The sequence below is a fragment of the Lithobates pipiens genome, unplaced genomic scaffold, assembly GCF_037356315.1.
Source record: "Lithobates pipiens isolate NorthernLeopardFrog02 unplaced genomic scaffold, aLitPip1_a1.2 Scaffold_19, whole genome shotgun sequence".
Classification (NCBI taxonomy): Eukaryota; Metazoa; Chordata; class Amphibia; order Anura; family Ranidae; genus Lithobates; species Lithobates pipiens.
The window spans coordinates 69613233-69627151 of NW_027507764.1; the positions used below are offsets into that span (position 1 = coordinate 69613233).

The 13919-nt window shown below is 41.4% G+C and overlaps 1 protein-coding gene across 2 annotated transcripts in view; it reads right to left on the reverse strand.

Annotated features, from left to right (window-relative positions):
- Positions 1-391: 391 nt before the first annotated feature.
- The window catches only part of RUNDC3B (RUN domain containing 3B), a 355495-nt gene continuing 341967 nt past the window's right edge, over positions 392-13919 (reverse strand). For both annotated transcript variants that reach the window (XM_077490856.1, XM_077490857.1), the window contains 2 exons: positions 11144-11262; positions 392-3192 (listed from right to left, as the gene is read on the reverse strand). In XM_077490856.1, the coding sequence (XP_077346982.1) occupies positions 3047-3192; positions 11144-11262 (265 nt within the window). In that variant the 3' untranslated portion in view covers positions 392-3046. The remainder of the gene's footprint in view (positions 3193-11143; positions 11263-13919) is intronic.

Genomic DNA, 13919 nt, shown 5'->3' on the forward strand with positions numbered 1-13919 from the left:
TGGGGTCCCAAAAGAGGGCTGTAGGGACCCCTATCAAACAGGCTTTTTTGTTTTCTTGGAAATCCCTTTTTTTTTTTTAGCAGGGCTCTAGTTCCATCACCTGCCCCCCTTTAACAAAAGCATGTTAGGATCGGTACATCCAGAATCATCATTCTGTTAGTAAGCAGCAAGCCCAATCTATAAACCTGTCTGAAGGAAGAACGGATCATGTAGCCAATAATCAATCAGATTCTCATTTTAAACTTTCCATATCGCACAGGAAAATGAACAACACAATCTGATTGGTTACTGTAAGGAAAACAAAAGTTCTTCCTTCAAACACTTTGAAAAGCAAGGCCAGCTGTAGTTTGCAAGAGGCAGAAGTATGTGAAAACAGCAGGAAAGTCAAATGGTGTGTTATCAACATTTTTTGGCTTATTTAGTAACATGGCAGAAACATCAAAGGAGTGCAGTAACCTTCAGAAACCAATCAGGATCAGTTTTCACCGTTCTGCCTATACCAAGAATGAATGCTGATTTCTGATTGGCTGCTGATGGTTACTACACTCCACTTCTGTATAACAATGGTCTTGTATATCAAAACAGAAAAAGCATCCAGGATGCCCATAGCAATCAATCAGAACTTCCATTAAAATAAAGACCTCCTGGTAAAAATATGAATTATTGTAAACAGATAATATTTGGCCTCCTTCACACGGTGTGCCGATCCGTACACCATCTGAATGGCCTTCTTCATGGATGTGGGATGTAAAGGTGTCCCGTGCAGCACTGTGCAGGCTTGTTCAGATCAATGATAGGTGGCTGGTTGCACAGACCTGCACAGGTCTCCAAGCACATCCCAGACTGTACATGTGTGTGGGTCTGATGCATGAATCAGTGGGTCTGTGTTCTGATCCATGCGTTGGACCCATGCGGATGTGCAGTCTGGGATCTGCTTAGAGATCCATGCAGCCTGTCATTGATTTGAACAGGATGCTTGCGCTGAACACCTGTGCACCCCAGGTGGGTAAAGATGGCATTTGGCACAGGTGTATGGGTCAGTATGTCTGTGTGAATGAGGCGTTAGGTTCAAGTCACAAAGTAAACATGCCAGGATAAGGTTCCTTAACAAAAAAAAAGGAGGTAGTCCAAGAATGTTTTAAAATTAGTCACATGGGTAAAATAGGGATTTGTATCCTTTTTTTGAAACTGTGGTCTCCAAACTGCGGCCTTTGGGCAATATATGTGGCCCTTGGCTCGTCGCTATCTGGCCCTTAGGGCTCTATTCCTCCCACTGACACCAACAATGGGGCACAATTCCTCCCACTGACATCAACAATGGGGCACTATTTCTCCCACAGACACCAACAATGGGTATTATTCTTCCTACTAATACCAATCTTATTCCTCCCACTTGCACTAATGACAGGGCACTATTCCTTCCACTAATACCAATGATGGGGCACTATTCCTCCCACTGATACCAATGATGGGGCATTATTCCTCCCACTGATACCAATAATGGGGCATTATTATTCCAACTGACACCAACGATGGGGCACTATTTCTCCTACTTATGCCAATGAAGGAGCACTATTTCTCTCACAGATACCAACAATGGGGAACTCATTCTAGCACTCATTTCAACCATGGGGCACGATTTCTCCTAATCCCATAGAAGGGGCACTATTCCTCTCAGATACCAACAATGGGGCACTAATCCTCCCAGTAATTTAAACAATGGGGCACTAATTTTTCCACTGACACCAACAATGGGGCACCATTCCCACAGCTGACACCAACAATGGGACACTATTCCTCTCACATATACCAATGATGGGGCAATAATCCTCCCACTAATATCAACAATGGGGCACTATTCCTCCAACTAATACCAATGATGAGGCACTTATATTCCAACTGACACCAATGATGGGGCACTATTCCTCCCACTGATATCAATAATGGGGCACTATTCCTCCCACTGACACCAACAATGGAGATTATTCTTCCCACTGATACTAATGCGTTCTGCTACTCACAGGTATTATGCAATTATTTTATCCCCTCCCCACTGATCACCAAGTCTGAGACATTTTCTACTCCCACAAGCCATAATCTGGCCCTTCTAAAGTTTGAAGAACAGTAAACTGGCCCTTTTGAAGACCCCCTGTTTTTAAGGGTGGGGAAACATTTAGATAAAGTCCCCTTACCTATTTTCCAATACTCCTCTAAGCAGATGTAGACCCCTCCCTCCTGTACTTCTATGGTGCGCTTTGGCCTTATACAATTTAGGGCCAGTTAACATGGGTGCAATGCCAAACATCGCATGTGATTCGCACCGCATTGCTGTGCAGATCAAATGCGATGTCTGTGAGATGCAAATTCAGCCATGCAAACTGTATGGCTAAATTCACATTACATTCGGACCAAACTCCTGCAGGACCCTTTTTTTTGTCTGCACCAGAATCAGACTGCATGGGTGTTCACACCTATGTGATCCGATTCCTGTCTGAATTCACAGTTCGCACTGCGATCCGATCCGGGGGGTGTCATTAACTTTGTACTGGCACCTGTAATGGTTCGCAGAGGGCATTATGAACTGCCTGCGAGTCAGGTGTGATGTGGGAACCAGCGCTGGATTCGCAGGGTTTCCCGCATCGCACCAGTGTGAACCGAGCCGGACTGAATGAGCATAAATTCCTCTTTAGTGATTCCATCCTGGTTGACCGTTGTTCCTGCCAAACATAACAGTTTCATATTATTAATAAACCACCCAGTGCCAAACAATTTACCAGAATGTCACTGTGGGCAGTCTGGGGCATTATGGAGATTTGTTTGGGAACATATTTCTAGTCCACATTTTATGGGACAGAAAAAGGTTGAGTTGGCAAACCCATGGGACTACTGTGTACAATGTCTGATCGGGAGAACCTTAGGAACTCCCACACATTTTTTGATACACAAGACCCAATGTTAATAAATAAAGCTTTCTTTCACAGCCATTCTAACACGGAATGTAGTTGCATATGACACAATATAAGCTTGTCCTTCAATAATGGCTTCTTCAAGATGGAGTTAGGCCTGGGCTTGTCATCTCTGTGGTGGGGCTGGCAAGACATTCACTGGATTTCAGACTTGCGAGGGATTTGTAACTGGCCACCGATGTGAGGGAGCCGCACAGGCCTAATAATGATGGGGTCTCTTCTTTACCTGGCAATAGAAAAAGGGAACAGAGATGAGCAATCAAACAATGAGGAGACGAGGATATGTTATATTAGTAAATTAGGCATGGGATGGGCAACACATAATGGAATCACATAAAGAAGGGTAGATTGAAACGAAAGATGCAGAGGTATAAAAAATTAAATAGTAGAGTGAGATTATATTCAATTAAAACACTAAACGGAATAGGACACGAAAATAGTAATTCAAAATTATACACTTTTTTCTTTATATATATATATATATATATATATATATATATATATATATATATATATATATATACACACCGTATTTTCCGGCATATAAGACGACCTTTTACATGTAAAAAAATTGGCCAAAAAGCAGGGGTCGTCTTATACGCCGGGTCAGCCCCTCGGATGGCTGCTTGGTGTTCGGTAATACTGTATGTAGCTTCGGCTACATACAGTATATACCGCTGAGCCAATCCTGGTGAGCAATGTATTCAAATGAATACAAAGCATGCTCGGATTGGAGTAACGACCTCTGCCAATCCGAGCAGGCTACTCTGTAGCCTGCTCGGATTGGCTTGGAGAGTCAGAGAGGCGCGGGCTGATGATGTTACAGCCTCTGCCAATCCAAGCAGGCTTTGTATTCATTAATAGAATACATCGCTCGCCGTGATTGGCTCCAGCAAATGCAGGAAGAAGGAAGAAATATGAAGCCTCGAAAGCCGAGTCGTCTTATACGGTAAGTACAGTTTTAAAAGCGTTTTTGTCCTGTAAGATTAGGGGGTCATCTTATACGCTGGGTCGCCTTATACACCAGCAAATACGGTATATATATATATATATATATATATATATATATATATATATATATATATATATATATATATATAAAATTACTTTTTTTTTGTATTGTTGGTTGTTTGACACATATAATAGGGCGCTGTAGAGCCCCCTTCTTAATAAGACATTGAATAATGTTTTACACAAATTGAGTTTTGGTTATGGGTAGGTAAGTGGGTGGGCTTTTTCCTCCCCCCCCCCCCTCTTTCTCTCTTTTGAAGAGGACATAATCACAATTGCGTGGTCATACAACACTATAACAAAACAAAATTTGTATCACATTTTCCACACAAATAGAGTTTTTTTTGGTAGTATTCAATCATCTCTGGGGTTTTTATTTTTGGCTAAAGAAACAAAAAAAGGCCGAAAATTTTGAAAAAAAAAAAAAAGAAACATTTTTCATAGTTTGTTATAAAATTTTGCTAACAGGTAATTTTTCTCCTTCACTGATGTGCGCCGATGAGGCTGCACTGATGGGAACCAATAGGCTGCACCGACGGGCACTGATAGGTGGAACTGATGAAGCTGAACTGATGAGGCAGCACTAGTGGGCATTGATGAGGCTGCACTGATAAGCCACTGATAAACACTGATATGTGGAACTGATTGGCAGCACTGATGGGCATGGATATGTGGCACTGGTAACTAGCTTTCTTATTTTATCCTCACGCTGATTGTGAGGTGAAAGAAAGCCGATAACTGGCTTCTGTTTACTTCCGTGATCAGTTGTCATTGGTTGACAGCTTATCATGTGGTAAAGGGCCTCTGTGATTGGCCCTTTACCCTGTTCTGTGATCAGCCAAGTCTGAAGGACTAGACGAGCAGAGCTATTGACGCCCTTGCGGCACTGGAAGCCCACGCTGTAGTCAAATTTTAGCTATAGGACGGGTGGAAAGTGGTTAATGCCCATTGGATCAAAATAATAAGTATGGCGCGAACCTTGTGAAAAGTTGAAAAAAATACAGTAAAATCTTGGTTTGAGAGTGTTTTGCAAGACAAGCAAATTTTTTTAACAAGTTTTGACTTGATATACAAGCGATGTCTTGATATACAAGTAGTGTCATGACACAACAGAGTATAAAAGAGAAGAGAGGCACCTCTAAGTGTAGCAATATGATTAACATTTAATGAAGGTACAACATTTAGAAACTCACATGCTTGATGATTAAAACAGACACATCTAAGTATGCAGGCATCTGGGGCAAAGATGTCCAAATAGACCGCCCTCCGCACCGTCATCGATGTTGTCCCTTCCACACTGCACTCCACGAGTGGTTCCAGCCTCACTTTCAGATCGCTCTACTACAGGGCAGTCTTCCCAAGCATGACTGCAGACAGCTTTACCCCGGATGCCTGCATACTTAGATGTGCCTCTTTTAATCAACCATGTGAGTTGCTAAATGTTGTACCTTCATTAAATGTAACCATATTGCTACACTGGTACCTCTCTTCTCTTTAAGACCCCTTTCACACTGCACCGCCCATAGCATCGGCAGTAAAACGCCGCTATTTTTAGCGGCATTTTACTGTCAGATTTGCGGCGCATTTCGGCCGCTAGCAGGGAGCTTTTAACCCCCACTAGTGGCCAAGAAAGGGTTAAAACTGCCTGCAATAGCGGCATTTTGCCAGCGGTATAGCCGCGCTGCCCCATTGATTTCAATGAGGAGCAGCTGTGGAGGAGCGGTAAACACACCGCTCCTTCACTGCTCCAAAGAAGCTGCTGGAAGGACTTTTCCTGATGTCCTGCCAGCGCACCGCTCCGGTCTGAAAGCCCTCGGGCTTTTACACTGGGGACAAAGGTGCAGCAGTTTGAGGGTGGATGGCAGGCGCTATTTTTAACACTATAGCGCCTGCATAATGCCCTCGGTGTGAAAGGGGTCTTATACTCTGTAGCTCCTGCTGGATTTTACTTCCAATTCCCTTGTGGAGGCTTCCAATTGTAGATGGACATTTTATGGTTAACCAACTTGGCCACATTGCTATAATCTTTTTATATTGACTATAAACTGAAGGATTTATGAATATATGGTTGTGGAACGAATCATTTGCCTTTCCATAATATCTTATGGGGAAATTCGCTTTGATATACAAGTGCTTTGGATTACAAACATGCTTCCGGAAAAAGATTATACTCTCAATCCAAGGTTTTACTGTATATTTCTTTTATGTAAACGTGTGCAGCTACCCCTTTAAGTAGGTCACCCACTTTTAAACTATAGTAAATATAAAGTCAGGCGTTACTAAACCACTTCAGTTTTTCACTGAGCGGCCTGCAGCACACACTAGGCTGTTTATGTTGGTGCCAACGACATCATTGTTTTTACACTCATTTACTCTTAATAAACAATATATACTATCTTGGAATATTATACTTTTTTCTGGGTCTCGTGGTTTTAAATGAGAGAAGGAGATCTGGAGGGACAGTTGTTGGTGCGATTGCATACAGCAGTATATATGTGGATCATCAGAACTGTGATCTGAGGACTGATATTGGGGGATACCCCTAAATATCTGAGGCATGTTTAACATTTATGGTTGGCAAGTGTGCATTTTGTATGCGTTGTGGTGGAGCACTAATGTAAGAAGACTCAAGCACTTTATATCTCTAAGCACAGTGGGTCAGAGGACTTTAAAAAGGACTGTTCACACTTTTATATGGACTGTCAATATTTATACTTTCTATTAATTGATTTTTATGGACCTTTGTTTATTATATTGATTTTTCAATATTTATTACGAAAAACTGAAGTGATTTAGCAGCACCTGGCTTTTTATATTCACTACAGTTTAATGCCCATTGATGTTATCATTGGGTTTGTCTGCTGGTATTTGCTCTATAGACAGATCACACTTGGTAGGAGGGGCTGGCATGCTCCTCTAAAACATTGCAGCGTCCTGTGTCAAATTTTATATGAAAGAAACATCGAAAACCGCTGGGGTGTGCATCCCTACCGGGCACTTGGTGCTGCAGACTAGCTGTGCATTATGCTGGTCAGTTACACTCTAGCTCATATGGGTGCTCAACCTGTGGCCCTCCATAAGTTGCATAACTACAAGTCCCTTGAGGCAATGCAAGGCTGATAGGTACAAGCATGACTCCCAAAGGCAGAGGCATGGGACTTGGAGTTTCATAACAGCTGGGGGGGGGGGGGGGCACAGGTTGAGAACCCATGCAGCTGTTCCATCTGTCGATCAGTTACTTAATTTCACTCTATTAGATTGTAATCAAGCAACTGATCAGCAGATTGCACATCTAAAGGAATGCATGTCTAAAAGGATGCGATTGTAATCAAGCAACTGATCAGCAAATTGCACAGCTAAATTCTTTCATATAATGCTAGGGAACAGCAGTAAAGTGACCACCCACACATGACAAAGAGCAAAAGTAACTGATGACAGAGAAAACTAATAGCTGTGAGTGGTGAGCCAACAACAGTAGAGATCAGATGAAGAGGGGATTAATGATGACTAAGGTTGTTCGGACAGGAAATTAAGGCAGACTCCAGAAAGTTATATTGTAGAGCAGCAAGTTTGCTTGGAATTGAGAGTAATCAGTTTCAACACAGGGGAGGACTAGCTACAAGTGGGGAAAAAAAAGGTAAGGCTGGAGTTCTTTAAGGTGAACCAGCCATGAATGTACTCATCAAGAACAAACAGACAAAAATTCTCAGCGCTGCCCTGGATTACCTAGTGTACAATATCCAAAAAATTTATAATAGATAAAATATAAATACATTGTCCAAAAAGTAAAATTAAAAATGTATTATGTGTGTATAAAATTCTGCACCTTTATGCAAAAGTGTCTCTTAGATAATCATTCTGGATAAAAGTAAACAATCAAAGATCAATAATCAATTAAAAAAAAAAAAAAAGTGTCTGTGGTTTCCATTGGAATGGAGGCAGCCTGCACTCAGGAACCCCCACTGAAACAGTGCTACTCGGATCCCCACAGCTCGGATCCCCCCATCTCTTAAGAGCTGCCGCTGTATGATCCCGTGCACAGCCCACCTGGGCACAGATAGTCACCCATGGTCATCCTGTGAGTTGAACCAGTTATGGTTTATATATATATATATAACATCAGTACATTCATAAGGAGAGACTGAGAGAGAGGCGCCAGGCCACCAATAGTGTAACACAGTTTAATGTGTGTATATATATATATATATATATATATATATATATATATATACACATATATATATATATATATATATATATATATATATATATATATATATATATATATATATATATATATATATATATATATATATACATACATATACATATATATATATATACATACACACATTAAACTGTGTTACACTATTGGTGGCCTGGCGCCTCTCTCTCAGTCTCTCCTTATGAATGTACTGATGTTAGAATACTCAGTTTGAAAGATAAACTCAAGGCACAACTGCAGTGCTGTGTTTTCCTTTTCATTCTTTTCTTCTATCCGTACAAAGCTTTAAGCTCTAGTTATGCCATTTTCCCCAATGACACAAGCACTGCAGCTATGCCTGATACCAGTGTTGATGTTGTGTATTCTCCCTGTGAAGACATTATCCTATTCACAAAGCACAACTTGTGATACTGCTGCCATGCAGCTGGGGAGGTTCACTTTAAACTTGGCATGGTTAGAATATGGTTGTGGCATTTAGTAATGACTTGCAGAATCAGAGGCAAATCTTCCTTCTTCACAAACTTGAGTCTTTCAAATTGGATTTACCTGTTCTTACTTTTCTGAGCCAGTTTTGCTAATCATAGTCTTCACTGCGGCAAACAGTAAGTAATGTGTCCAGAAGATGGCAGCACTACTAACTGATAGAAGTGTTTACAAAACACAAAGCCAAACTCCAAGCCAATATAAAAGACACAAATTATTGTATTGCAGGTATTAATAAATACTTAAAATGTACAGCTCTGTGCAAAACTTTTAGGGTACTTTCACACTGGGGTGATGCTGGCATTAGCGGTAAAGCGGCGCTAGTTTTAGTGGGGCTGTACCGCTATTAACCCCCGCTACTGTCCGAGGACAGGGTTAAAAACGCTGTGTTGCGGCGCTGTCGCACCCCCAGATCGGGTTGCATATCGCAATGCAAACTGGACAGGAATTGGATTGCAATGGGTGTGCAAACCAATTCTGGTGCAGTCAAAACAAAGGGTCCTGCGCGATTTTGTATTATAAAATAAGTTGCGCTAAAAATAAACTATCACGCTTAAAGTGACACAAAATTAGGATAGCAACTATTACAATGACGACAGTTCAAACAAATGTCCATATGTGCAAGGATCAAACGGTGATAAGTGCACAAAATGAATTTGTAAATGAAGAAATGAATATAGATGAACAACAAAGTCCTCTAAGGTTGTGTATTCCAATGTCCATCGCCGTTCACTCAGGATAGGTTAAAATGGAGAGAGGAAGACAAGATTCAATCTGAAGAAAGGCACTCTATAAATGGGAACCCTTTGCCAGAACAGGTGGACTCCCTTAAGAGGCCTCAGGGGCCCCAGGAAGACTTAAAGTGGAGGCCGGTTTAAAAAAAAAAAAAATAATTAAAAGTCAGCAGCTGCAAACACTGTAGCTTCTGACTTTTAATAAGCGCATTTACCTGTCCAGGGCGCCCGCGATGTCAGCCGCCCGAGGCTGATCCGTCCCTCGATCTCGGGTCCCGGCGCCGCCATTTTGGCTAAGGGAAACAGGCCTTGCCGCTTCACTGCCCGTATCCTACTGCGCATGCGCGAGTCGCGCAGCGCTTTGTGAATGGGGCGCACTGTGTTCTGGGGAACACAGTGCGACCCATTAACCAGAAGATGCCGCACGGAGGAGAGAAGATAGAAGATCTCCGCGGAGGAGGAAGAGGCAGATTAGGCATTTCTGGTAAGTTAAAAAAAATAATGTTTCATTTTTTTTCTTCTGATTTTTTTCTAATTTTTAATGTATTTTTTTTTTTTCAGGGTGGCCCTCCACTTTAAGCATTAAAGGCTTATTTTTCTAACGTTACTACATAATTGGAGTCCCTTCGTTTTTATGCACTCGTGGCTTCGGGCCCGAGTATGTGTCTTTACAGATTGGAGTGTCCATCTGCCGGGCGTTTCCCGCATCTTGCTGAAATGATCGTTGTTCATCATTGAAAACACAGAGGGCTCGGAGGTATCCAAAGATATCCATGTCCCCGCAGAGGGCTCAATCTGCCTGTGCGTTTGACTCTGCTCTGAAGGCGGTCCACCTATTCTGGTAAAGGGTTCCCACTTATAGAGTGTCTTTCTTCAGACTGAGTACAATCTTCCTCTCTCCATTTTAACCTATCCTCAGTGAACGGTGATGACATTGGAATACATAACCTTAGAGGACTTTGTTGTTCATCTATATTTATTTCTTCATTTACTAATTCATTTTGTGCACTTATCACCATTTGCACATATGGACATTTGTTTGAACTGTTGTCATTGGAATAGTTGTTATCCTAATTTTGTGTCACTTTAAGCGTCATAGTTTATTTTTAGCGCAACTTATTTTATAATACTTATTTGCACCATAGGGATAGTTGATGGTTTTTGTTGCAGCTTTTTTTGTAATTTTTGTGTTTTCTAGCACGGTATTTATTTATTTTTATTCCTGCGCGATTTTGGTCCGAATGCAATAAGAATTCAGCCATACAATCTGTATGGCTGAATATCATGTTAGTGTGAACCGGCACTGAGGGAGTGAAGAACAGTATAAGAAGTGAATCAGGTTGTTGTAAGTACAGGCATGCTGTAGTGCAAGGAGCATGCTGATAAGAGTAGAGAGCTCATCAGAGAGAGATGAGCTCACCTTTTTGCTGCTTAACCTTTCACAAGATGGCATATAGGGAAGGTCATAGGCATCTGACACTTGAGGAAGTGCTTTTTTTGGGGCTATAAATGGGTAGTAATCCTTCAGTAATATGGCTGCTGACAGAAGCTGATCTTGTCATGGAATATGAAGTATAAATAAACTGATCAATTCCTCCAGGAGGTTGGAAATCTCTGTCTGTGATAAAGAATCCTTATGAAACAGAATTTAACCCCTTTGTGGCTTGGTTATTCCTTTTAACGATAAATATCTTGGCATGTATCTGATGTGCTGCTCAGCATACCTTCACTTAAATGGGAGCTGTCATGTTTTCCATTTTCATCTTGTGACTGTCCGGGGTCAAAGGAAATCTGCGAGAGGCTGGCATCTGCGGACAAATGCCCCAAGCTCTGGAAACTTTTCCTGAAAAACAAAAAAGTAATGAGGGTGTAACGAACGACTTACTGAAAGACTCACAATTATATACAAGATTTTTATTATAAATGCCAAATACTTTTACATTTCACCATAAGATGGCAGAATAGATCATATATTGTATATTTTTTTATGTCTTTTTTAAATGTATTTATTTAAAGCAGACTTCTTGGCACAATCACATTTTGTTGTTTTGTGTGCATCGAGTTAGCACACGTGTTGTGTCATGTGTTGTATTAGGGCAACCTATACAATTGAATGGGGTACCAACCCACTAAAATAGAAAAAAAAAAAAAGAAATGCAGCACTTTTTGTTCATGCAGGCCACCACAATGCGTGGTAGCACATCACTGTCTATTGTGGACCACTAAAACCATGTACATCAATGCTATGTTGCCTATGTGTCTTGGGGTTCTATTAAAAATGAATGGAACCGCAACACACAAATGTACATGCAAACATACAAGTCTGCCTTAATAGATGTTAAATTCTTTAATAAATGAGGCAGGTATTGGGAATATGTGTTGTAATTAATACAAATATGTTTGTTTTATGATAGAATACTCAGACTTTACTGTACAGACTTTACTGTTTGTTGTATTTCAGTTGACAATTTGACAAGTCTATTGTTCTGCAACTGTGATCAAACAATAGCTTGAACTTCTGACATACAGTATATGACCTATGGCATGTATGATGCAAAAAAGCCGTCTCGAGGGTGGAGTTTTCTTCTTCTCATTGAAACAGTATTGCGAAAGGGGCCACACCCATGTGAGGATGGTAAACTTTCCAAATAAAAGGACAACGGCATAAGCCGACAAGATGACTCCATAATGACTTAAAACCAAGGAAGGTCTGTACCAGCCAGAAGAAGATACACCTGAAGACACTTTCTCCTGATCTCCAGCAACTGCTTATAGATTAAAGCGGGGTTCCACCCTAAAGTGGAACTTCCACTGATCGGAACCCTCCCCCCTCCGGTGTCACAATTGGCACCTTTAGGGGGGAGGGGGGTGGAGATACTTGTCAAAGACAGGTATTTACACCCACTTCCGGGCATAGACTCCCGTGGGAGTCTATGCCTCTTCCTGTCCTGCCGCGTGGCTGCTGGGACACACACGGGTCTCAGAGACAGCGTGGACAATTCATATTGCGCTGCGCGGCTCGCGCATGCGCAGTAGGGAACCGGGAAGTGAAGCCGATTCGCTTCACTTCCTGATTCCCTCACCTAGAATGGTGGCGGCAGCAGCCGAGCGATCGATCGGCCTCGGCTGCCGGCATCGCTGGAACCCGGGACAGGTGAGTGTCCATTTATTAAAAGTCAGCAGCTGTAGTATTTATAGCTGCTGGCTTTTAATATTTTTTTTGTAGGTGGAATCCCTCTTTAAGCCTAGGATCCTCGTTGCCTATGGAGATGGGGAACTCACTGTAAACTGAGTTAAGTAACTTTTAAGTGTATTTCTACTGTTTACAGACCATTGTTGCTGCTTATTTGCTAGAAAGTAGGTAGCATTTTGCTTGTTATAGGTATATCTGCCAGTCTTGTATTGTATTCCTATAATTGTAATAGTTTTGCATGTACAGCATTTTTTGTTTAATAAAAGCCCATAAATTTACTGCAACAGTCTAAGCTTCCATGACTTATACCGCAAAGTAAATAGACGCAAGTAAAACAATTGGGGGCTCATTCGGGATAGTAAAACAGTGTATCAGCAGGGAGTCACCTGTAGAAACCAAAAAAACGTTTGATCCATTCAATGCCATACCTTTAACACCTTGCTGGAGGGTGAACATTTCAAACAATATAAAGTAGCCCTTGGAGGGTGCACAACCAACAGTGATGCTGTAATAAACATGTAAACCTGTAAAGAGCAGTCTGTTCTTGCATCATTTTACTTGAAGCCCACTGGGGAGTTGATGCCAGCAATCTTCAGCCCAAGTGAGTGCTGGTGATGGTGCTCACAACGCAGGCCTGCTGTAGGTCCTATAACCTCATATTTTTCCTTTGAAAGTGTACCTGTCGCTAAAAGTTTGCTTTCTCATTTTGGATAAAGTGAGGAAGAGTTCAAACCAAGCCAACTTTTTATTGAGGTCCGTGTCCCCACTGAGGAGATTCACCCTCTCTGTTGGTCCTGGTGACCATTGTTAGTGAAATAGAAAGTGATGGGAAGTCACATTCTTTTCCACTGTAAAATAAATAGACACAATTTCCCAACTGTTCCAGTGACAACCATTGAGAAGGGGATTTCCTAACTTTGGAGAGATTTTCTATTACTTTCTGATGTTTCACTGGGACAAGAAGTAAAGGGAAATCTCACCAACAAGACATAGACAGCCAAAAAAAAACCCAGACCTTTCTCTGGGCTAAGAAACAAACAAAACGAAAAAAAAATGGCTATAAAAATTACATTAAAACTCTTTAAAAGGTATAGCAAGTGAAAAACTGTTTTCTAGTTGTGGTAGGAGTCAGGAAGGAGTAGACATCCTGCCTGCTTTTTTTATTGCTATCTGGGGTTCTGTTGAAGAGTTACCATCACTTCCTGTTCTGCTAACAGGAAGTGAGGGAAAATCTGCAACAGACAGAAAAAAAAAAAACTGACAGGGTGTCCCCCACCACCACCCTAGTCTACTAAAGAAAAGCAGTA